Genomic DNA, 26,609 nt, shown 5'->3' on the forward strand with positions numbered 1-26,609 from the left:
TTTTGAACAATAATTTAAAAAAATATTTCGTCACCTCATTGTGCAAGTAGAGGTGACATGGGCCGCAAGGTTGAGCATTAGAGCCTCTTAATGTATGTTTTGTTTGGGTTTCCACCGGCGTGGAATTACCAAAAATAGAGAGGGGACAGCCTAACATATGAAACAGGAAAAGACCGCCGTGTAATCCCTGTATTTCAAGAAAGTAACTGTATTCTGAGTACCACCTTTTTAAACGGCAACTGTAACGGAATAGAGTTACTCATATTTTGTATTTTAAACACGTAACAGCGGTACACGTATTCTGTTACTCCCCAACACCGGTAATAGTTTTATATTTTGATAACATGAGCCCCTATAGGACAGCACTTAATGACAGTGGGAAGGAAGACCTCTGTCAGAAGACTTATGGAGGGTTAGCCATCTGCCACAAGTGATGGGGAGGAAGGGAAAGAGAAGCATAAAGAGCACAAACAGGACAAAAACAAGTTTAAGACATGCAAAGGTAATATATATAAGTGTATGGGGAGTGAATGGAGGGGGAATGGATGCTTACTGGATTGTGGGAAGCCTCCATTCAGCTTTAGCCTGTAGCAGCAGGACCATTAAGGGATGGTTAACGGTCACCTGATCCAGCCCTCACTATAAACTTGATTAACAAGTACAGTTTAAAGCCTTATTGCTGTCTCCTAAACCCAAACTGGAAGCTGTTTCCACTCGACTTCTGGAAACTCCAGGAATCGCAAGTCTGTACTCAGAGAGTGCGCGTTGTCCCACCTAGAGTACCAAATGCTTTCTTAGCATCTGTTTAAGACAGGATGCTTCTCATTTTGACGATATTGTGCAGATAAAAGAAGGCAGTCATAGTTCTTTGTTAAATATGGAAGTTAAAGGACATGTCCTAGCCAAAACGGACTCCAAGGTTCCTGGGAGTAGTGCTGGAGGTGAAGGTAATACCATACAATATAAGTAAGTTCATATTATTATTAAAAAACAATAATAATGCTATTATGCAGTAATATTTGCAGTTAGGAAGCTAAATTGAGTGGGTGATTAGATTTGGTTAACGTAAGGAATCGAATCCAGTAGAAACAGCTGACCTGCGCCAAACTACAGATTAGCAGCACATCATAACCAAAGCAAAACAGACTGTAGTCACAACATACTGTGAAGTATTGCTTTGCAAATGCTCACATGAGCTTTTGAGCATACCAACAAGGGCAAAACCAAAATATTAAGAATAAGTTCATACCATGTACCCTACATTAGTTTTGCTTGCTAGCATGCTAATAGGTGCTACTTAATAGGTGTAAGTGCAGAGGAGTATTTTCCTGGGAAAACCAAAGAATGGCACAAACATTGTATTAAATTTTTTTGGTAGGTCAAAAAAAAGTAATATGTGCACACATCACAATAAAGCAAAATGGTTGTGAGGCAGTGACTTACCATTAGACGCGGTGAAGTCTATCGCCACAGTGAAATTGAGTTGTGTTCTGTGGTAAATAAAATAAAAAGAAACATGAAAGAGTAACACGCACTTTAGCCCACTTGACAAACACTCTACAAACCCTTCGAACACACAACTCTACCAACACGACAAGCTGTAACTCGGTCTCAGTAACTAGCTAATTAGAATGGAAGGACAATATTCCCTTCACCATCTTGAAGCGCTAATTAGATAAAACAAATAGAGCTGCTAATTAAAAGTGAATGAACTGAATAAATTAGTTATTTACAAATAAGATTTGCAAACACCGACTTCCTCAAAGCTTCACCCTTTCAAAGCCAATATGAGCTCAGTGTGGTGCTCAGCATGATGCTTTTGGGAAACATAATCTTGAGAGATACTGGCACAAAGACACAAACCCTCAAAATGGTGGCTGTTGACACTCACTGTGAGCGTGGGCTAATTATTATTCTACTCACCCTCCTCGGATGAAATCCACAAAGGTATACTCAGACTCCACTTTGAAGGACAGCAGTGTTACCTGGCAAACACACACATACCAAAACGCATACAGAGCGATAAACAGAACAGGACGGTGGGAGAGGGACCAGGGCCAGGCAAAAAAACTAAACAGGTGGCCAGCCAGTGAAAAGAAGCAGATGTAAGAGGTGATGATACCTATACTACTATATGATTCAATAAGACATCAGTAAATAGCAATACAGAGGAAATGACAGGCAGTTATGGGTGACGTGGGTGCACTCACAGTTCCAGAATTGATGTATTTCTTTTTTTTGCCTTTCTTCTTGGGATTTAAAACCTGCCCGTGACAGAAAGAGCACATTAGTGATGATGAGTGCCTCCATAAAACCACCTTATAGCTTAAAATGAAGTGCAAAAATGAACATGAATAATTCAGCAGATTGCTGATAATGGTGGCAGCCTACAAATCGATCTGATGTGTGTATAGAGAATTGAGAGAACATCCGTGTGCACGTCCGTCACTATAAAGCTCATCAAAGAGCTTTCTGTTTTTTTCTCTCCTTCAGACCACGTGGTTTTCCAGTAATTATGTTGCAACATTACTATTAATTTGTTTGGCTGGAACAAAGTACATCTTTACTGAGGAGATTTGAATAAGCTGGGGGCAATAATAGATTTGTCAGTTCAGTGTGCGCTTGTTGATTTTTCCAGCAAAATAATGCAACACATTTATTGGTTTCTATTTTATTTGTGAGTGTGTGTGTGTGTGTGTGTGTGTGTGTGTGTGTGTGTGTGTGTGTGTGTGTGTGTGTGTGTGTGTGTGTGTAATGACTGATATTATTTATTTCATGGCGTATACTGGTGTAATGTTAACAGTGCATCCCATGGCTGATTAAAATCTGCTTGTCTGGACTTCATCACCTTTGACAGGAGCCACAGAGTCTCCACTGTGTTTTACAGTCAGCTACAGAAATCGAATTTCCCAGAGGAACCCACCCGAGGGATTAATAAAGTTCTATCTAATTCTAGACACTCAGTGCTGCATCTCTCTACTGACCTCTTTCATGAATATTCACAACAACTTGAAGTGAAACTTTTAAATTTGGATGGTGTTACCACTGATTTTCAGCCCAGTTCTTGTGTAACTTGGCATACCTCAGCCCTTTCTCCCTTTTTCCCTTTCTTAGTTTCCTGGCATCCACCCTTCCACTGAGACCATTTCTGATGAGGATTTGGTGAAGAGAAGACGGATCTATGACGTGCCAGATGTATCTCTTAAGTCTTTGCTGGATTTTTTTCCTGTTTCTTAAGGACATGACTTTGTGATGCAGATATATTTTTTTAGGTACGTCACTTCTTCTTTTGTCCAGCTTCCTCAACATTTTTAAGGACACACTGCACACCATGTCGAGGTATACCACAAATAGCATATCAGCCAATTTTTCACTAACAGCTCATTGTGAATCACCTTGTTGGCGCAAAAATACTATGTGTCAGGCTGTGCAATAGGGGAGTTTGTAGTGTAGTGCACTTGCTTCTATCATGAAGACTCAAATGGCACTAAATACTAGGAATGACCCAGGTGCATTTTTTGTGCTTGAATGATTCATAGGTCAGTGTTAAGTAGCTTAACAAACAAACAAAAAACTTTCTTTGAAAATAGTCAGGCAGGATTAAAGGATTAAAGGACTGGACTAAAAATGAGTGAAAAAGCTTCCAGTGGACCACCAAGATGGTTCAGTTTGTTGAGAAAGGGACTCATATGTTAAAGGGCTAATATAAGGGCCCTGGTTTGATTCTACCTCAGGCAACTACCTGTATCATTGTGTGACGATCATATTATATTATAAATACCAATTCTTTTGTGTTTCAAATGCATTGTGGCCCTTGCAAATGTGATGATACATTCTCTGTGCGTTTATTCCCCACAGAACCTTTGCTCAATAGCATAAAACTATAAGGAAGTCTAGCTCCTACAGTAATCTAGAAGTCTAGAAACAAAACACAGTTGTGCAGTAGTACGTGTCCTTGTTACATACTCTGGAAATCAGTGCTGTTTATGCTAGCTGAACCCCCTCCTCTCTGTGATACTCTAAAATCAATGTACAAATGTGATGGAACTTGTTATACTGTATATATGAAAAGTGTCCTTTAGTGGGAATCAGTGCTAACCCACTAGCTAGGAAGCTCTCTCTTTCAGGTAGGAATACAAAGTTAGCACAATGCAACCTTATAAATGTGAAAACTTTTTTTTAAATTATGGACAATAAATCATTACTGCATATGCTAAATCCATATATTATTGTGACAATGCCAAAGTCATAACAAGGTATGTAAAAATACACGACTTTGTATTTTCAATTACCTGTCTGTTTATATGTTCCGGAAATTATCCTTTCAGCTGAAGGTTTCATAACCTTCAGCTTCATTCTTTTACATTTTTTATTTCATTTTATTTGTTTTTACATTCATCACTTGAAATCCAATCTTTCAGTTTAGAAAAAAATTGTGCCATTGTGAGGGTTCGAGGTTGTTAGAGATTAAAATCACCTAAATTGGATTTGCGAGGTCTTTATATGATGACGGTGGTATGAAATAACAAGCCATCTCCATGTTGTGTCTCACCTCATAGACATTGAACTGGTTCTGCCCCCGAGACAGCTCTCTGTAACTGGTGGTGAACTCGCCGATGAAGTCATGGCTACAGCAGACAGCACCCACACAGACAAGCAAGCAGGAACAAAATGTTTTTTAGATAAATCGTTTTTTTCATCTGAGCTACAGAGCTATATATATTTTTTTTCTTAATAACTGTCAAATATGGAATTGTTCCTATTAATCTCCAAATCAGGCCTATCTGTCCTTGCAGCATAAGTTTTGTAGCACATTGTGTCAAAACCCCTCAAGCTCTTCACCACCAAGTTTGTCTCACAGACTGTAAACAAGACGTTTCACTCCCTTCTAACACGAGGGATCAGTGTCTGAAGGTGTAGTGAGTGCTTATCTGTGAATGCTCTTACCTTCCATCTCGATCCCAGTCATAGACGTCTACCTTCACAGTTCTGAAACAGACAAGCACATATTATTTTTGAAGGCCGTGGGTTTTTTGTGAGAAACTTGAACCTCAAATTATGTTTGATTGAATAAAAAAATACTTTTTACGCCATCATATCAGGAGCAGATAGAGCTGATTTCAATTTCAATTTCAGATTTCAGAGAAAAAATGAATAGAAATTTCCACATATAACCTTGGAAGCATCATCTCAGCTTCATGAACAGCCAAATGTGCTGCATGTTGTTTGGCACCACAGCTAGCAGAGAGCTGCTTATTTATGATCTGCATGGAGCCAATGACATTTTCCATTCAGTTGGTTGTTATGGCACCCTCCTTTTCACAACTAGGACAAATAGTCAGTTCCCAGTAAATTGCAGTGATTTTTTTTTCACATTCAGTGAATGATTAAAACTAGTTGTGGTGACCAACTGGTCGTCCAGAGGTTGTTGGTTTCCATTATGAAGTAACTGCACAGGTCTCCCTGTCTCCAAACAACAGCAGTGTCATTTATAACCTCAGATTATTCACACATTTCAAACTGTCTCAGTAAGTCTGCACCAATGAATGAAACTCAACTGGTTGCCGACCTTTTGTATCCTTGTTATAGTCCTATAGAAAAGCAAGTGCCTGTGTCATTCTTCGTAAGTGCCTTGCTGAATGGTGTTGGTGGCCATGGTCCTCCAAGGTGCTCTTTCAGTCAAACAGTGCAGGAACATATTCGAGGTTTTCTTTTTCCAGTCTGGGTTTCTCTTCTTCTGCCTTTGCTTCTCTTGCCTTAGATTTTTCCACATGTACAAAGTCATAGTCAAAGTCGCTTCTCATTATGTGTCCAAAGAATCTTGCTTTCTGACATTTTTACATAGACATTTTCTGGTCTTTGCTCTTTTTGAAAAGCTCTTCAATAGTCAGTCTTTCCATGTATGACATTCTCATCATCTGCTGACGAACCACTTCTCTGCTGCCTTAACCTCCTATGACCTGGCATCCACATATGTGGACATCACATTTTGGGTTGTCTAGACCAAAATACTTAATTTTGCTCTACAAGGGCCTGATATCCACTTACGAGGACATTCCACTGTCCTATCGAAATTTAAAACAAATGTCCTCATATGTGGATCTGATTTTTCTCAGAAACAAAAATCAGGTAAAACAAATCAGGTAATTCTTTGTTTTTACATTCATCAGGTCCCAATCAGTCCAAATAGCAAAGAGAAGTTAAAAATGCATGCCATGAAAGAGTTCGGGTCTTAGGAAGTTAATGGTGTCTACAGTTTTCTTATTTATTGTCCCAGCTCCATTTCCATACATGAAGATATGTATATAGTCATCAAGGAATCACTTTGACTTGAAGGAAATTTATCAATCATCTAAAATCTTTGCTAAGTCAAAGAAAGCTTTTTTTGACTTTGCAATCCAAATAATTTGAACTTATCAACTTGTTGTAATATGGAATTCTTCACTCTGATTTTAAATGTGGAAATGTTGATTCTTGAGTTTTCCTTGTAGTCACGAACAGTCCCACTTTTACGACCATTCATTTACGTCTATGACTGTTTTCTGCAGGTTTTCTTCAGATGTTGAAATGTTTATAGAATCAGTTACTAATATGTTGCACTTAAATTGCAGTCTTGCAATAAATATATAACTATTTTGAATTTCTGTTTTAAATGCATGAGGTCCTGGCTGGACTGTTTAATGTGAATTTCCGTGTTTTTGACATACTGTCACAAACAGGCATGTAACTGCCAATTTCACCCCATTAAGTCACAAATTGTTAAAAGACTGATAGCCAATGACTCCATCTAATTCCAGTTTTATCTCCGTCCTAACAAAGCAAAGTCCCTTTGAAGACTGCAAATGACTGCAAATGGTCTCAGATCTGTTCTCTGTCTTTGAAGAAAAATATTTTAAAGGCAACAAGATTGAAAGTTTGTTGCACATGATCACAACAATTTTGTTTGTGCTGTGGTCTCCAACCACATCTTATGAAGACTCTAGAGCGGCTCTTCCTCAACCTCCTCCGACCACAGGTACAACATGCCCAGGACCCACTACAGTTTGCATACAAGGCGGGTGTCGGAGTGGAGGATGCCATCCTGTACCTCCTACACAGAGCCCACTCACACCTGGATGGGGGAAAAGGCACGGTCAGGATCCTGTTTCTTGACTTTTCCAGTGCCTTTAATACCATCCGGCCCTGTATGCTTCAAGAAAAACTGAACAGGATGGAGGTGGACCCCTGCCTGGTGGCTTGGATCTCCGACTACCTCACCGACAGACCACAGTACGTCAGGCTGAAGGACATCACGTCTGACACAGTGGTCAGCAGCACAGGAGCACCACAGGGAACTGTGCTGTCCCCTCTTCTCTTCACCCTGTACACCTCTGACTTCTGCTACAACTCTGAATTATGCCACATTCAGAAGTTTGCAGACGACACAGCCATCATGGGGTGTATCTGGGATGATCAGGAAGAGGAGTACAGAAGTCTGGTGAGGAACTTTGTCGCATGGAGTCACACAAACCACCTGCAACTCAACACCTCAAAGACTAAGGAACTGGTTGTGGACTTCGGGAGGTCTAGAGCAGGTCCACTGCCGGTTCAGATAGAGGGGGAGGAGGTGGAGGTGGTCAACAAGTACAAGTACCTCGGGCTGTGGGTGGACAATAAACTGGACTGGTCATGCAACACAGAGTACCTGTATAAAAAAGCCCAAAGCCGACTGTACTTCCTCAGGAGGCTGAGGTCTTTTAACATCTGCAGGAAGCTCCTGAGGATGTTTTACCAGTCGGTGGTTGCTGGAGTACTTTTCTATGCTGTGGTGTGCTGGGGGAGCAGCACAGCAAAGAAGGACTCATCCAGGCTGGAGAAACTGATCAGGAGGGCTAGCTCTGTGGTCGGCATGAAGCTGGACACTCTGGTGACAGTGGCAGAGAAAAGGACATTAAAGAAACTGATGGACATTATGGACAATGCCAGGCATCCTCTGCACACGGCCATTAACAACCAGAAGAGTCTGTTCAGTGACAGGTTGCTTCTCCCAAAGACAAGAACTAACAGACTTAAAAACTCCTTTGTCCCACACGCCATCAGACTGTTTAACTCCTCTCTGGAGGGGAGAGGGAGGGGAAACAGGAGGACAAAGGAGGGAACAACTAAGCTGTAGTGCCTCTTCACCTCACTGTGCAATACCTTTTGTGCAATACTTTTGTAAATAGTCAACAGTGCAATAGACCTCAATACTTGAAATGTGCAATTCACTTGTATTTTTATTTTTATTCCTATTTATTCTATTTATCCCCTTTGTATATTTTATTTATATTTGTCTCTGTATTTATATATATGTGTGTGTGTATAACTCTGTAACTTCTGTCGGTGCTGTGCTTTTTTGGAAATCGAATTTCCCAGAGGAACCCACCCGAGGGATTAATAAAGTTCTATCTTATCTTATCTTATCTTAACCAGCCTTTCCTCAATAGCATTAGCTGTAGCATTAGCATTACAGCAATAGCTGTAGCATTACATAAAGCTAGAAAGTCTCAAATATTGATAAACATCACAAAACGTTATATATAAATCAACCGGCTTAAAGTGGTTCAAATATAAAATGTGATGAATTCACAAAAATCTGTCAGATTTATGACAGGAGTCCTTGTTATAGCAACTGTGGCACTGTGCATTTCTGTAGTCAGTGGCTTAACAAATGCTCAGCATGGTCCAGCATGACTGAATATGTAACACAGGGCTGTCTTCAAACTAGGTCAGTCTCAATAACACCAGTGCTGGTCCCTGGGACACCACGACCGACTGCTGGCATTATTCTGACCGCCCCAGCAACAGGCGATGTCATCCACTTAAAAGTCTATCTGTGCCCGATTGTTCTTACTTTACCCAGAGAAAACAAATAGCTTACAACATGGAAGATCTCTGAAGGTTTCTAAATAGTCATAAAATACCTCGATATTAAATTTGATCATGTTTTCTGACCTGTCATAGTCACCATTGCAGAGAGCTCTAACAGGAATGGTGAAGGACTGCCACACTGGGTTCAGTGTGTTCTTGATCACCTCTGTCTTGTGGCAGATGGTGAACCTGCAAGCAAAAAAAAATCAGCCATGAGGAACAAAAAGGGAAAGAACATTTATACTGCTCCTTTTGTACCAGTGAAGATCCCCCCACTAATCTCCCATTCCTTCCTCTGCAATTGAGCAAAAGGCATTGTAAGCTTTTATATTTTTTCTGTCTGCTTAAGAATATCCAGAGGATATAACAGAAGAGTTTTATTTTCTTCTCCTTCCTGTTTTTTATTTTATTACTACAAAAATCTCTCCAAGGCACAGCAGTCGAAGCGATCTAAAAACTTAAACAAATGTGACTTCTGGTGGAACTCGAGTCAGAAGTGTACGTGCAGCAAAGTTGATTTGTATGGAAAATAAGTGTGTGAACCAGATGTGACAATGGGTATTATTAAATGTGGTCTTCATATGAAACACCTTCACAGAACACCTTCCATAACCTTTCTTTTACTAATAATGTGTTTGTGTGCTGTTTCACAGTTGAAAGTAGCACTTATTGAGTGCTTTCTGCTACACAGCACCACTTGGAAATAAGTACTGGAAGCGGTTTGGAGCAACAGTCATTATTTCGCAGCCCCACAGGCTGAAGAGTGTTAAATTTTGTAAATGAAATGATGTCAGATCATTGCTGATGTCTTTCCTCCTTACCAGTGCATTAACACACACTTGAAAACTCCAGAGCTCCAAAATGACAAAACTTCTGCTTTTATATGGTTGCTCATGCTCACATAACCACGTTGCCACCACCTGGCTTAGACTCTTAATTCTTATGGAAACACTAAGGGTGTAGTTAGTTTTTTACACACTACTTCCATATTTTGAATTCAGTTCAATTCAATTTTATTTATATAGCCCCAAATCACAACAACAGTTGCCTCATGGCACTTTATATTTTAAGGCAGACACTACAATAGTACATACAGAAAAAAACCCATGACCCCCTATGAGCAAGCACTATGGCGACAGTGGGAAGGAAAAACTCCCTTTTAACAGGAAGAAAGGGAGGGGCAGCCATCTGTAATGACCTGTTGGGGTGAGAGAAGGAAGACGGTAAAAGTCATGCTGTGGAATAGAGCCAGAGATTTTGGCGTAGAATTGTTAAGAATAACATCACGGTATAAGATGCCATGTATTACTGTTCATTACTGAGGTTGTATATACGTAATAATAATATGTCCTGGAATTTAAAACTTTACAATCTCAAATAGGATGTGATTTTTTTGCTAATCAGAGATTTGTACCCCTATACATACATACATATTAGGGGTGCAACGATACTCGTATCGATATTGAACCATTCGATACAGTGCTTTCGGTTCGGTACGCATATGTATCGAACAATACAAAATTTTTTATTTATTTTATCAACTTTCCTTCTGACGATGCTGTCTGTGTTGAGCGCTCAGTGGATCTGCGCTCGACAGTGCAGCCTAGGCGGAGTAGTCGAACGCAGATTCACTGAGAGCAGGGCAAGCTAGACAGAAGTTAAGCTCTCCTTGCAACACGGCAAATTGAACCTCCCCCACCCTCATTCAGATGTGGTATTTTGGTTTTCATGTGAAGTATGACCCTGAAGGTAAGCGCGTCATGGACAAAAGTAAAACAGTATGTTGGATGTGCCATGCAATGCTCAATTACATTGGTGGGAACTAGTGTGTTAGCGCAGTTAGCTCGTTAACGTGTTGGCCGTCCAGCCCCACGCACGGGGCGATCCGCGGTAGCTCGTTAACGGAGATTTGCTGTGTTGTGGCGTTAACGTCATTTCAATGAGATTAACGCTGACAACACTAGTGGGAACACAATGAATATGACTGCACATTTATGCTGACATCATCCTAGTGCAAAGACAAGTGGAAGCAGACAAAAACAACAAGCACGCATGCTACAAACTTTACCCGAGTCATTTAGACAGCCGTTAGCACAGGATTCTCCTTATGGGGACCTGATATGTTTAATATGCTGCTGAGAATATAGCCCAGAAGAAGCGTATAGTATAGCTTTTATTTTGGAAAGAGCCATTTCTCTGTAATAAACTCTCTTTTCCAAAGATGAGTGATTTCTCGATCAGATAGATTATTTTTTTTATTACTTTGTTATTTCAGCAACATTAAATTTAAAAACTGTACTTTTGAGTTAAAATATATATTTATAATTTTAATAAATGACAAATTAAAAAGGCATGAACATTTTTTTGTATCGAAAAAATATCAAACCGTGACACCAAAGTATCGAACTGAACCGAACCGTGAATTTTGTGTATCGTTGCACGCCTAATACATATATATATATATATATATATATATATATATATATATATATATATATATATATATATATGTGTGTGTGTGTGTGTATATATATATGTAGAGAGAGACAGAGAGAGAGAGAGAGAGAGATGTGTGTGTGTGTGTGTGCCTGAGGTCTGAGCCCACCCCAAATGTCAACACTCACGTTCCATCCTCATTACTGCGGTAGAAAACCAGGAAGGGGTCAGACTTGCCAAAAAAGTCTTTTTTATCCAGCTTGTTGGCACACAGCTGCATGGTAGCAATATCCTGACAGAGAGGAAGCGCAGGTGTCAATATAATTCAGAAGCAATTACAGTTTTTAAGTCAGCAACTTTGTTTCCTTCAACAACTCCTTTCTTGGTCACAAAGGTGAAGGTTTTTGTGGGACTTTGTGTGTGTGTGCTCACAATAGTTTTCAAAACAGAGCTTCGCACAGAATACAAAATACCTGGTGAGGTAAAAATCCGTGCATAATGTTGAAGCAAATAGGAACAGAATCTGAACCAGCAGCACACCAACAGTTTTTATGCTTTAATAACTGAATGCATGCACAGATTACAGTGGTTATAATCCATTTTTTTAAATTAAAATTGCAAATTTTATTAGGAAAAGATACTTATTTTATTATGGGATGGCTGCAATATTACGAGCAGGAGCAGAGGGAATGCTTCATAAATATGTATACACCGTTATAGCAGTTAGTAAGGAGCAGTATTATTTCTGCTTCTGGTTAGACAGACAGACAGACAGACAGACAGACAGACAGACAGATAGATAGATAGATAGATAGATAGATAGATAGATAGATAGATAGATAGATAGATAGATAGATAGATAGATAGATAGATAGATAGATAGATAGAATGGCCTTTTAGCTATTTTCTCCTAAAGTAAGGCATTAGGGGAAACTGAAGCTTGTCATTGGCAGCTAGGGGTTGTCAGCTTGCACACACACACACACACACACTTCTCAAAATTTCTGAAAAACATTTGGGGCTTGTCAGGGGCGATATGTCCCAGAGTAGCAATAGTAAATATTTCCGAGATAAGCCTGTTCACATAATGTTATCTGGAGCACACAAACACGCACATCGAAATTCTGTTAGCGTCTGACTGCCTGTTAATATATTGCTGTGGCAAGGAGTTGGCAAAAATAAAGGAGAAAATCCCATAGTTCATAGCAGGAAACCACCTTGACAGTTAATCTTAAATATATTTAGAGAACTGTGGAGAAGAGTGGCCAGCAAAATATCAAATGGCTATTGGCACTCTATTTACAAAACTCAGTGTAAAGGTGGGTGGATTTAAAGTGATTTAGTGGACAAACTCAAACATTCATTACCAGGGATGATGATGTGATTAGCTGATTATACATTTGCTTTACACAGTAGTTAAACAGGTGTACTTAATGAGGTGGTCAAGATTGCAGAATTAAAAAACAGTGGCCTGAAAATCGAATCCTGAGGGACTCCACATGTCCCAGTTGTCATAATACACTGTGCGACAGGCAGGTTAGGACAGAAATATACAGAAATAATAGGTAAATAAAATAAAAGGTAAAAAAAAAACTGTTTTATTGAGAACTTAGGAGCAAAAACAGAATACAAAACTCTGACTAGATGTGAACTGAGAACTTCCTGAGAACTTCCTGAGAATTTCCTGAGAATTTCCTGAGAACTGTGGAACCAATACAGACACCTGGGCTGTGTCCCAATTCAGGGTCTGCATGCTTGAAGTACGTGCACTATAAGTACGAGAAGTGCGGAAGTGAGAGGCTTGTGAAATGGGACGGTATACGCTTCGTCGCACTGTTCAGGTTGCCTAGCAACCATGATACTAACCGCGAGACACGTTACATACAGCTTTGTGTGACAGAAATGAAGGAGAAAAATGTTTTGTTGGTCATTCATTTTTGTCATGACATCTCTGTCATGATGTCTCTCATGACATATCTGAGGCTGAAACCACCGGACCGTAAAACATTATTGTTGGGCTTCATTTCTGTACTGAAAAGTCATTTAAGATTAGTTAGTAAATAACAATTAGTTAATGTTGTTCATGAGACTAAAGTCATCTCACTGTGGTAATGTGTGGTAACATTATAGTATTGTCAGATTATTAAGATATATATATATATATACATATATATATACAGTGGGGCAAAAAAGTATTTAGTCAGCCACCGATTGTGCAAGTTCCCCCACTTAAAATGATGACAGAGGTCAGTAATTTGCACCAGAGGTACACTTCAACTGTGAGAGGCAGAATGTGAAAAAAAAATGGTAGGATTTGTAAAGAATTTATTCGTAAATTAGGGTGGAAAATAAGTATTTGGTCACCTCAAACAAGGAAAATCTCTGGCTCTCACAGACCTGTAACGTCTTCTGTAAGAAGCTTTTCTGTCCCCCACTCGTTACCTGTATGAATGGCACCTGTTTGAACTCATCATCTGTATAAAAGACACCTGTCCACAGCCTCAAACAGTCAGACTCCAAACTCCGCCATGGCCAAGACCAAAGAGCTTTCGAAGGACACCAAGAAAAGTATTGTAGACCTGCACCAGACTGGGAAGAGTGAATCTACAATAGGCAAGCAGCTTGGTGTGAAAAAAATCAACTGTGAGCAATCATCAGAAAATGGAAGACATACAAGACCACTGATAATCTCCCCCGATCTGGGGCTCCACTCAAGATCTCATCCCGTGGGGTCAAAATGATCATGAGAACGGTGAGCAAAGATCCCAGAACCACATGGGGGGACCTGGTGAATGACCTGCAGAGAGCTGGGACCAAAGTAACAAAGGTCACCATCAGTAACACACTACAACGGCAGGGAATCAAATCCCGCAGTGCCAGACGTGTTCCGCTGCTGAAGCCAGTGCATGTCCAGGCCCGTCTGAAGTTTGCCAGAGAGCACGTGGATGATACAGCAGAGGATTGGGAGAATGTCATGTGGTCAGATGAAACCAAAGTAGAACTTTTTGGTATAAACTCAACTCGTCGTGTTTGGAGGAAGAAGAATACTGAGTTGCATCCCAAGAACACCATACCTACTGTGAAGCATGGGGGTGGAAACATCATGCTATGGGGCTGTTTTTCTGCCAAGGGGACAGGACGACTGATCCGTGTTAAGGACAGAATGAATGGGGCCATGTATCGTGAGATTTTGAGCCAAAATCTCCTTCCATCAGTGAGAACTTTGAAGATAAAACGAGGCTGGGTCTTCCAACATGACAATGATCCAAAACACACCGCCCGGGCAACAAAGGGGTGGCTCTGTAAGAAGCATTTGAAAGTCCTGGAGTGGCCTAGCCAGTCTCCAGACCTCAACCCCATAGAAAATCTGTGGCGGGAGTTGAAAGTCCGTGTTGCTCGGCGACAGCCCCAAAACATCACTGCTCTCGAGAAGATCTGCATGGAGGAATGGGCCAAAATACCAGCTACTGTGTGTGCAAACCTGGTAAAGACCTATAGTAAACGTTTGACCTCTGTTATTGCCAACAAAGGTTATGTTACAAAGTATTGAGTTGTATTTTTGTTATTGACCAAATACTTATTTTCCACCCTGATTTACGAATAAATTCTTTACAAATCCTACCATGTGGATTCATGGATTTTTTTTTCACATTCTGTCTCTCACAGTTGAAGTGTACCTCTGGTGCAAATTACTGACCTCTGTCATCATTTTAGGTGGGGGAACTTGCACAATCGGTGGCTGACTAAATACTATGGTGTTCTTGGGATGCAACTCAGTATTCTTCTTCCTCCAAACACAACGAGTTGAGTTTATACCAAAAAGTTCTACTTTGGTTTCATCTGACCACATGACATTCTCCCAATCCTCTGCTGTATCATCCATGTGCTCTCTGGCAAACTTCAGACGGGCCTGGACATGCACTGGCTTCAGCAGCGGAACACGTCTGGCACTGCGGGATTTGATTCCCTGCCGTTGTAGTGTGTTACTGATGGTGACCTTTGTTACTTTGGTCCCAGCTCTCTGCAGGTCATTCACCAGGTCCCCCCCTGTGGTTCTGGGATCTTTGCTCACCGTTCTCATGAACAGTTTGACAACCCTCGGAGTATGTGGCAGGGACTAAACACGATCACAGACTTTAGAGGGAAAACCAGCACACCGCAGACCACGGCCTCTTTGTGTGAGGATCTAAACGTATTCTACGCTAGATTCGACACAGCGAACACCATGAGACCGGACAGTGTGCGCACCGCGGATGACGTCAGTGCGCACACTGTGTCTGAGGAGGATGTGCGGAGGTGCTTCAGGAAGGTGAACGCACGCAAAGCTACTGGTCCGGACGGGATTCCCGGCCGCGTCCTCAAGTCATGCGCCGCTCAGCTGGCTGGAATGTTCACGCACATCTTCAACCTTTCCCTCTCTCTGTCTGTAGTCCCAGCCTGCTTCAAAATGGCCACCATCGTCCCTGTACCCAAATCCTCCACCATCTCCTCATTGAACGACTGGCGACCTGTAGCCCTGACCCCCATCGTAAGCAAATGCTTCGAGAAGCTGGTCAGGGACTTCATCTGCTCTGCACTAGCCGACTCACTGGACCCTCTACAGTTTGCATACCGCCACAACAGGTCCACTGATGATGCCATAGCCCTGACACTACATACTGCCCTGTCACACCTGGAGAAGAGAGACACGTATGTGAGGATGCTGTTTGTAGATTACAGCTCAGCATTCAATACCATCGTTCCCTCGAAGCTGGACAGGAAACTGCAGGATCTAGGACTGAGCAGCTCCCTCTGCAGCTGGATCCTTAACTTCCTGTCTGACAGACGCCAAGTGGTCAGACTGGGCAGCATCACCTCATCCCCCGTCACACTGAACACTGGTGCTCCACAGGGGTGTGTACTGAGCCCTCTCCTGTACTCACTCTACACCTACGACTGCACGGCCACTAACAACTCCAACATCATTGTGAAGTTTGCGGACGACACTACAGTGGTGGGTCTTATCACCAACAGTGATGAGACGGCCTACAGGGAGGAGGTCAGCGCCCTGACCCACTGGTGTCAAGACAACCATCTCACCCTCAACGTCGCAAAGACAAAGGAGTTGATAGTGGACTTCCGGAGGTGCAGAGAAGTACACACCCCCATCACCATCAACGGCGCTGCTGTGGAGAGAGTGACCAGCTTCCGGTTCCTTGGTGTACATCTGGCTGAGGATCTTACGTGGTCAGTACACACAAACAAAACAGTGAAGAAGGCGCAGCAGCGCGTCTTCTTTCTCAGGAGACTGAAAAGATTCGGCATGAGCCCCCGCATCCTCAGGACCTTCTATCACTGTGCCATTGAGAGCATCCTCACTGGATGCATCACCACCTGGTATGGCAACAGCACCGCCTACAACTGCAAAGCTCTCCAGCGAGTAGTGCGGTGCTCTGAACGGATAATTGGAGGTGAGCTTCCCTCCCTCCAAGACATCTACAGGAAGCGGTGCCTGAGGAAAGCGGGGAGGATCATCAAGGACTCCAGTCACCCCAGCCATAAACTGTTCAGACTGCTTCCATCAGGAAGGAGGTTCTGCAGCATCCGGTCCCGTACCAGCAGACTGAGAGACAGCTTCTTCCACCAGGCCATCAGACTGCTGAACACTTCATAGACACCTCACCTTCACTACTGGAACTTCAACATTATGCACTCCATACTGTACAGTAATGCCACTGTTTTGCACATGTCTCACTCTGTATATTTTACTTTATATATTTTATTTATTGTTTACTCTATTTAATTTGTAAAATATGTGTACACACACACACACACGTAGAAAAATATTTAGTATACACATTCAGGAATGCATATACTATTATATATTGTACATATATTTATTAGTTTCAGATGTAGCCATTCTTGTATTTTGCTTGTTTACATTATTGTATTTTGCACAACTCTGTTGCTTGTGAAGCTCGCACACAAGAATTTCACTCACATGTGCTGTACCAATGTACCTGCACATGTGATGTGACAATAAAAGTGATTTGATTTGATTTGATTTGATTTTGACCCCACGGGATGAGATCTTGTGTGGAGCCCCAGATCGAGGGAGATTATCAGTGGTCTTGTATGTCTTCCATTTTCTGATGATTGCTCCCACAGTTGATTTTTTCACACCAAGCTGCTTGCCTATTGTAGATTCACTCTTCCCAGTCTGGTGCAGGTCTACAATACTTTTCCTGTTGTCCTTCGAAAGCTCTTTGGTCTTGGCCATGGCGGAGTTTGGAGTCTGACTGTTTGAGGCTGTGGACAGGTGTCTTTTATACAGATGATGAGTTCAAACAGGTGCCATTCATACAGGTAACGAGTGGGGGACAGAAAAGCTTCTTACAGAAGACGTTACAGGTCTGTGAGAGCCAGAGATTTTGCTTGTTTGAGGTGACCAAATACTTATTTTCCACCCTAATTTACGAATAAATTCTTTACAAATCCTACCATGTGAATTCATGGATTTGTTTTTCACATTCTGTCTCTCACAGTTGAAGTGTACCTCTGGTGCAAATTACTGACCTCTGTCATCATTTTGAGTGGGGGAACTTGCACAATCGGTGGCTGACTAAATACTTTTTTGCCCCACTGTATGTATACACACATATATGTATACACACATGTATATATATACACATATATCCATATATGTATACACACATATACATATATCACTGACTTTCAGCTTGTTGTGTTTGTGGATATATAACTGACTTTAATTATTAAACATTTGAACATAAATAAGTGACGTCATATTCAGTACTTTTCGTACTCTTCGGCCGCTCCATCTTATTAGGGAAATTCCATATACATAAATGTAAATTTCAAAACTCAACCCCATCATTTAATTTGTTTTTGATTGAAATTGAACATTACTTAAACTCTCTTAAATTAACTTCCAATAAAAAAGGTTTATCATTGATTGAAATTCATTCAGAAATGTTTAACGATTGAGCTATCACAACTTTCAAGTACAAAGTTGTTATGAAGTCTGTCACATTCCCCCCGCCCTTTTTTCTTCTTTTTATCCTTTATTTATTTATCCTTCTTATTTCATTGTACTGTATATTATTACTCTTATTTGCCTTGTATGTCTACTGTACAAACTGAACTGGAATGACTGACTGTTCGTTTTATAAGTTCAATAAAGTTTGGAGAAAAAAAACCCCTCTTCGGCCGCTCCCTTCTGCCGTATTTTGCGGCAAAATTATCCACACCCACCGCCGCGCTATGAATTGTGGGATATATGGGACCACGAAGCGTGCACCGGACCACGCTTGATATTTGGGGAAATCGACGGCGCATTTGGAGTATGCATTTGAAGTACACTTCGAATTGGGACAGCCGTCGTCGCGTGGCGGTGACGTAACCGCACTTGAAATGCGTACTTCAAGCGTGCAGACCCTGAATTGGGACACAGCCATGGAGTCCACAACATGAGAACAAATGAAGACAAAACAATAAATACATGCACAGGACAACGAGAAGCTATGAAGCTATGAAGGTGGGGAAAAAGATAGATGGCTACACTCAAGGAAGATGAGACAAGGTAAGCAAAACTAAAGCATAATACACACAAAACAAAGACTAAAAAATAAAACAGGAAGTGGCAAAACTCCAGACACAGTGATGGAGGCTTGACAAGACACAGACGAGGCAGGATTTCTGTCTATTATTGTTTACCTTATGATATAAAACATGTTGAGGTGATTGTTATTGTGAGTTGGTGCTATACAGGGAGTGCAGAATTATTAGGCAAATGAGTATTTTGTCCACATCATCCTCTTCATGCATGTTGTCTTACTCCAAGCTATATAGGCTCGAAAGCCTACTACCAATTAAGCATATTAGGTGATGTGCATCTCTGTAATGAGAAGGGGTGTGGTCTAATGACATCAACACCCTATATCAGGTGTGCATAATTATTAGGCAACTTCCTTTCCTTTGGCAAAATGGGTCAAAAGAAGGACTTGACAGGCTCAGGAAAGTCAAAAATAGTGAGATATCTTGCAGAGGGATGCAGCAGTCTCAAAATTGCAAAGCTTCTGAAGCGTGATCATCGACCAATCAAGCGTTTCATTCAAAATAGTCAACAGGGTCGCAAGAAGCGTGTGGAAAAACCAAGGCGCAAAATAACTGCCCATGAACTGAGAAAAGTCAAGTGTGCAGCTGCCAAGATGCCACTTGCCACCAGTTTGGCCATATTTCAGAGCTGCAACATCACTGGAGTGCCCAAAAGCACAAGGTGTGCAATACTCAGAGACATGGCCAAGATAAGAAAGGCTGAAAGACGACCACCACTGAACAAGACACACAAGCTGAAACGTCAAGACTGGGCCAAGAAATATCTCAAGACTGATTTTTCTAAGATTTTATGGACTGATGAAATGAGAGTGAGTCTTGATGGGCCAGATGGATGGGCCCGTGGCTGGATTGGTAAAGGGCAGAGAGCTCCAGTCCGACTCAGACGCCAGCAAGGTGGAGGTGGAGTACTGGTTTGGGCTGGTATCATCAAAGATGAGCTTGTGGGGCCTTTTCGGGTTGAGGATGGAGTCAAGCTCAACTCCCAGTCCTACTGCCAGTTTCTGGAAGACACCTTCTTCAAGCAGTGGTACAGGAAGAAGTCTGCATCCTTCAAGAAAAACATGATTTTCATGCAGGACAATGCTCCATCACACGCGTCCAAGTACTCCACAGCGTGGCTGGCAAGAAAGGGTATAAAAGAAGAAAAACTAATGACATGGCCTCCTTGTTCACCTGATCTGAACCCCATTGAGAACCTGTGGTCCATCATCAAATGTGAGATTTACAAGGAGGGAAAACAGTACACCTCTCTGAACAGTGTCTGGGAGGCTGTGGTTGCTGCTGCACGCAATGTTGATGGTGAACAGATCAAAACACTGACAGAATCCATGGATGGCAGGCTTTTGAGTGTCCTTGCAAAGAAAGGTGGCTATATTGGTCGCTGATTTGTTTTTGTTTTGTTTTTGAATGTCAGAAATGTATATTTGTGAATGTGGAGATGTTATATTGGTTTCACTGGTAAAAATAAATAATTGAAATGGGTATATATTTGTTTTTTGTTAAGTTGCCTAATAATTATGCACAGTAATAGTCACCTGCACACACAGATATCCCCCTAAAATAGCTAAAACTAAAAATAAACTAAAAACTACTTCCAAAAACATTCAGCTTTGATATTAATGAGTTTTTTGGGTTCATTGAGAACATGGTTGTTGTTCAATAATAAAATTATTCCTCAAAAATACAACTTGCCTAATAATTCTGCACTCCCTGTATAAAAAAACTTAAATAGACTAATGTGACTGCAAACTCCTACAACACAAAAATTAACAGTGCAATATTGTTCAGTGACATGTGGGTTGTATGTGTGCATGTGTTTGTGCACGTGTGTATACTGACCCTGCAGTTACTGAGCTCCTCTGCAGTTAAGATAATGACTCCACACTTCTTCCCAGGAATCCCGCTGAGAGCGTAAATAGATGGAGCGAGAAACAGAAGGAAAAATTGCAAAAGAGGGTAATTGTAGCCTGCCATAAATAATACAAGTGCCAAGCAGATGTCATTCATAGCTTTAAACTGCTGTTAAAGAAACGCTCACACAGTGACTTACTTTCCGATGGGCAAGCCATTTCTAAAAATAAGAGGCAATTACAACGAAAAAAAACTTTTTAACAACTGTAGCGTATTGGAAACAAAATTTTTTGCAATATACGTGTGAACAAATCCATCCACTTGATCTGTCCCTTTTCTTTTCTACAACGTGTTCAAGGTTAAAGATGGCAATGATTCTTTTATCCCGTTCCTTTGTCTCCTTCCTCCTTTTAATCTTAAATTAAATGCGAAGCCTTGAGAATGACCTGTTTGCAGTATTTCTTATCCGACAAATGAACCGTTCCAAAAGAGGATATAACAGGAAAAAAGTGGATGTCTTTAGAAGAAGAAAAAGAGAACGGAGGAACAGACTGGGAAAACGAGCAGAAAAATGAGGGGTAACTTTGTGATCACAAAGGGGGCCAAGCCTGACTGCTGTTTCATTATAATTTTTAAAAGAGTTGAAAATGAGGAGAGAGAAAATTGGCTGGGGTCCGCATGAAGTTGGGAAGTCTAAGTTGAAAGAAAAATGAGAGACCCATTTTTGTGTCAATTTGTGCAGGGTAAATTCAACTCTAATATGCTCATCCTATAACCACCATGTAGCCTGCAGTGACACACACACATTTTAATACATTTGATATTCCTGATATGCCACATATTGGATGGGTTATCATTTGTACCCGGTCTCAGAAACTGACTGTCATCATTACCAGGGTGAAGCGGCACACAGCGGAAGCCTGCTCTGCGCTTGTTTCTGACATGCAGTCCTTTCATGTGCTGGCAGGAAGCTCTGACATCCGAGATCTGAGCAACATGCATCTAAGAGCGGGGCTGTTGATTGTGACTCATAATTAAATTCACAGCATACAACTCAAAGCTACCTTTGGTAACTCTGTATCAGTTTAGCTTAACATTTCTTTGTGACCAGACAAAAGACATTGTGAAAGAATCGGCTGGTTTAATTTACCGATCTCACCCTGTTCTCATTCATACATCATGTTAACACAGCTTTGTCAAAGGTGCTGTCTTATTTATACGCACTGGATTATGACAACGGTGAGATGGTCTGTCATTCCCAGGCTTTTGATAAGAGGAAGCTTTTTCAAAACACAAACATCCCAACTGATCCTTAACTAAAGTCCCCTGGCTCACAAATCTTTAAATAAGTGCCACCTGTTCAGGTACCCGGTGTGGATTTTGTCAGTCTATAAAATAGGACTGTTAAATCTGAGCTGATGATATAGACATAGCAGGTGTATAAAGGGACACGTTTGTAAAACAGGGAGATGCAAAAATGACATTATATTACACCCTGAGATGAAATGCCAGTAACTATCAAAACAACCAAATTCATTTAATTTGTATTTGGAGCAAGGTAAAATTGAACTGTCAAGAATGACGCAGTAAGCCTGGAAACAGCTGTCCCGCTACAATGTTCTGTTTTAATGACGTATTATTGGTATGCACTGGTAGGTCTAATTCCTCCTCGGTGACCTTTAACTCTAACAATAATGCTAGGCAATCAGAATTTGTTATTTTATCTTTATTAAATTATTTTCTCTATTAGGTCTTGGAAATCAGGCAACAAAGAAAATAATCATTCTAATTAGCAAATATAAAAAATACACTGCTCAAAAATATCAACAGAACACTATGAAAAAAGGTCAGATCTCAATGGGGAAAAAAATCATGCTGGAAATCTATACTGATATGTGTGAGCCACAAATGATGCAACCAGCTAGTCCATTTTGCCAAAATGTCATTGCAACTCAAAATAGCACTTAGCCCCCACATGCTTCTATGCGTGCCTGGCAATATTGGGGCATGCTGCTAATGAGGCGATAGATGGTGTCCTTGGGATAGATCTGGACCAGGGCATCACTGAGCTCGTGTAGTGTAGTAAAAACTGTCATGAACGATAAGGAGGGAAAAATGTGTGAGACCTCCAGCTGTAACAGCGTTCCTGTTTTGGGGCCCCAAAAGTTTGATTCTGTTCATCTGGATGTAACGTTTTCAGTCGGAGAAATGTTTCCCTCCCAGCCCATTGTTCCTACAGTGGTGCTGGTTTCATTCATTATGCAATTACACTGTTTATAAGATTGGGGAAACCTGCAGTCAGCTGAGACTGATGAAGTCACTTGGATGTGTGACGAAACGTTTCTCCCACTGAAAACGTTACATCCAGATGAACAGAATCAACCTTTTGGGATTTACTTAACTGGATGCTTGAGCATGCATCAAGAAATACTGTTTTGGGGGTTTGTCTCATTGTTGTCCCTCCAGTGCAGCAGTTGTTAATTTCATTAACACTAAAGCAGCTGAAACTGATTAACAACCCCCTCTGCTACTTAACTGAGCAGATCAATATCAAGTTTAACTGACTCGATGCTATACTCTGATTAAGTGTTCCCTCATTGTTTGTCTCTTTGACTTTTCACCAAAATGTATGCTTAGGGTTAGAATCTAAAGGGACATCATTACAATCACTTTTAAAATGTTGTTCTGGGTAGACTTTGGTGCACAGTCAGTACCGACAGTAGCAGTCAAACTATGGCGGTCTGATTATAGAGACCCAGAGAGCACCAAAATGACATTTCTCCACACCACCACAGGGAGACTGGCCTGGACAAAGAAGGTTTTATGGATTCATTCTGTTTAGCCCAAAGTCTGACCATCTGCACGCTCAGCAGAAACAAAGACTCATCAGACCAGGGCCCTGTGCTTCGTACGTCGCTTACTACATCCAAGATCAAATGAAACATCCAAGACCAAATCATCGCGCTAACTCTGAGCTCGCTATTCCGGTTCCCCGAACACACCTGTTGTTGACGATTAGTATAGCTGGATGAAGTAATGTGAGATCACTGGGTGTCGTAAAAGGGGCTACGCATCGATAGTAGAAACATTGATCGGCAACCCTTTGATTGGTCGGCGAAAATGTCGAAGGAGCGCGCTCGGTATTTTTCGGCAGCAGAGCAAGAACTCTTGAGTGAGGGATTTCAGGAGTTTCAGAGTTTAATTAAAACGCAAGGGAACACTGCAAAGGCTGCAAAAGCAAGGAGAGAGGGCTGGCAGAAAGTTGCTGACAAATCAAACTCGTACGTAATTCAATAATAACAATAATAATGGATTGGATTTATATAGCGCTTTTCAAGGCACCCAAAGCGCTTTACAATGCCACTATTCAGTCACTCTCACATTCACACACTGGTGGAGGCAGCTACGGTTGTAGCCACAGCTGCCCTGGGGCAGACTGACAGAAGCCAGGCTGCCATATTGCGCCATCGGCCCCTCTGGCCAACACCAGTAGGCGGTAGGGTAGATTTATCATATCACACCATATTATCCAATATTATATTACATTATATTATATTATAATATGTTATATTATATCCCCTTTCACATTAGAGCCACAACAGGACCCACTAGAACATGGGAACAAGTAAAAGTGAAATATAAGAATATTCTACAGAATGGTAATATTTATCACTTATATTGCTTGTCGTCTCTTGGAAAGAGACCCTGGAATACTCTGTTTGTTTGTTCATAACAGCAACCAAGAAAAGGGCAGAGCAAAAAAAAAGACAGGTGGTGGTCCTGCACCCCCTCGTCAACAAGTTGGTTAAGTGAATAATACCCTCACGGGAAAATCGATATCTCTCAATGAGCACACTGTCGCGCTGAGCTAAAGGATCCTGTCTGTCCCGCAATATACGCTGAATTCTGAGGACTCTCCTTATCAATCTTGCACCTTCCGCAATGGGTTGCTCGCGTAAACGGACAGGATATGACTGCGACAGACTTCCCAAATCCACCTTCGCTTTTATAGCCGTGGTCTCTCATCTTGATTACACGAAGTAATTTACAATTACTACTCTGAAATATGAATTACATCTGTAATAATCACATACATGTAATAGAATGTTAATAGTACATTTCCCTTTTTTAGGGAATGACCTGTATCTATCTGTGTGAAATCAATAAAAGGATCAAGTGCTGCATTATCTTTAGTTACATTGATGTTATTTATTTATGGTGAAACAGTGGTGGAATATCGCTGTTGCTTTCGTATGAATGACGCGGACATACCTGCGTGGCCGCGATCTAATCCTGTTTACATAAAGTAAACCTGCTCCCCAGCAGGTTTACGCTTACGGCTCTGTTGCTATGACAGCAAGTCCCGGATGGGCTTCGGGGAACCGAACGATCCAGGATCACGCGAAATCGTCAACAATCTCATCCAGCTAACTCACTTAGCGCGGTACGAAGAACAGGCCCCAGGCTACATTCTTTTCCAGTGTGCACCTTCATGATAATGGAAAACCTACTGCACTACTGCATCAGAGCTCTATTTATTTTGGCCCAGAGCAGGAAAACTCAGCCAACTTTGGATATGTTACAGATGACGTTTGTGCAAAGCCTTATGTAGCCTTAGTGTGAAGGTAGCTGCAACTTAGCAGAAGGTTTTCCAAAGATTCAGAAAAACTCTGTGCAGCACCGTAAATGCTGCTGTCAGAATCACTGATATTTGATCTGAGCATTAAGTGAAAGCTCTAGATTTCACTTTGATTGGTTGATTGAATAACTGAACACATTAACAGGTGCACAGATGCTCTGTGAGTGTATATATGTAGTTGTAGGTAATAGGTACATTTGAGCAAATTACATATTTTTGGAGAAAGAATATCTGTGCAACAAAGCACAGAAGAACGGCCTGGTTTTGTTTATACTTTGTACCAAAGAGACAAAAAACACTGTAATTTGAGGACTGGGATGTAACGTCTACATATCTGTAGCCATGCAAGTTCCAGTTCTACAAACCATCTTTTCCCACAAGTCTACAATGATTTTTCTGGTTGCATATATTTCATATATTTCATTTACTTTTCAGCCTTTCAAGTGCTTTCAGTACTTTATGTTGTAAGTTTGTAGTTTCTGTGACTGAACTTTCTCACTTTCCATCAGCCATGGTTTCATTCAGTGGTCGAGTGTAGCTTGAAGCAGAAAAGAAAAAACAATGAACTAGAAAAATTTGAGAAAAAGTATATTGAGAGACATCCATTGTTTCCACAGCTGTCGGCTTCGCTGACAGCGAATTTAAATTGGGTGGCACAGTCACAAGGTGTTTGCATTGATATCGAGACACCCTTTTCAAATCCTTTTCCTTTCCACACACACACACAATTCACACTTTTGTGAGACATACAAATGTTATTCATGTGTGTAGAAAACATTACATAATAATATAAATGGTGCTAAAGACGCAGCTATAACCTTGATTTGTGATTCATTTCAGCTCAATTTGAATCATGGTTTTGTTGTGAAAGTAAGAATGAATGTGCTCAGTCTCTGCAATATTCATCAAAAGTCATTATCCCATTTTTAGATGCCTTTCATTTATTTATGTATCAATTTATTTATTTATTTTTGGCGGGACTGTGATTTTAATGCATTTTCATCTGCTGCCATGTGCCAAACTGGAGCCCAAATCCAACTTGTTGGAAACCGAGGGCCTGAATCCAAAGCCATGAGCTGCTGTCCACTGACCCTGTGTCAGGCTCAGGAGGGACTCGGAGGCAGACCGTCACTAAGGTTCACAATTTAATTACACGTAGACACCAGGTGCGGGTATA

The 26,609-nt window shown here is 41.1% G+C and overlaps 2 protein-coding genes across 2 annotated transcripts in view; one reads left to right on the forward strand and one right to left on the reverse strand.

Moving 5' to 3' along the window:
- LOC309697331 (uncharacterized protein) overlaps positions 1 to 26,609 on the forward strand; it is a 521,790-nt gene that overhangs the window by 224,370 nt on the left and 270,811 nt on the right. The gene's annotated exons all lie outside the window — the stretch shown is intronic.
- cpne9 (copine family member IX) overlaps positions 1 to 26,609 on the reverse strand; it is a gene marked incomplete at its 5' end in the record, with an annotated part of 115,862 nt that overhangs the window by 23,605 nt on the left and 65,648 nt on the right. Inside the window, 8 exons of the mRNA XM_082519173.1 lie at positions 1,444 to 1,490; positions 1,924 to 1,985; positions 2,211 to 2,264; positions 4,553 to 4,628; positions 4,948 to 4,989; positions 8,974 to 9,078; positions 11,514 to 11,617; positions 20,782 to 20,845. Of these exons, the coding sequence (XP_082375299.1) occupies positions 1,444 to 1,490; positions 1,924 to 1,985; positions 2,211 to 2,264; positions 4,553 to 4,628; positions 4,948 to 4,989; positions 8,974 to 9,078; positions 11,514 to 11,617; positions 20,782 to 20,845 (554 nt within the window). The remainder of the gene's footprint in view (positions 1 to 1,443; positions 1,491 to 1,923; positions 1,986 to 2,210; positions 2,265 to 4,552; positions 4,629 to 4,947; positions 4,990 to 8,973; positions 9,079 to 11,513; positions 11,618 to 20,781; positions 20,846 to 26,609) is intronic.

This window comes from Aulonocara stuartgranti (assembly GCF_965226115.1).
Source record: "Aulonocara stuartgranti genome assembly, chromosome: 20".
Lineage (NCBI taxonomy): Eukaryota > Metazoa > Chordata > Actinopteri > Cichliformes > Cichlidae > Aulonocara > Aulonocara stuartgranti.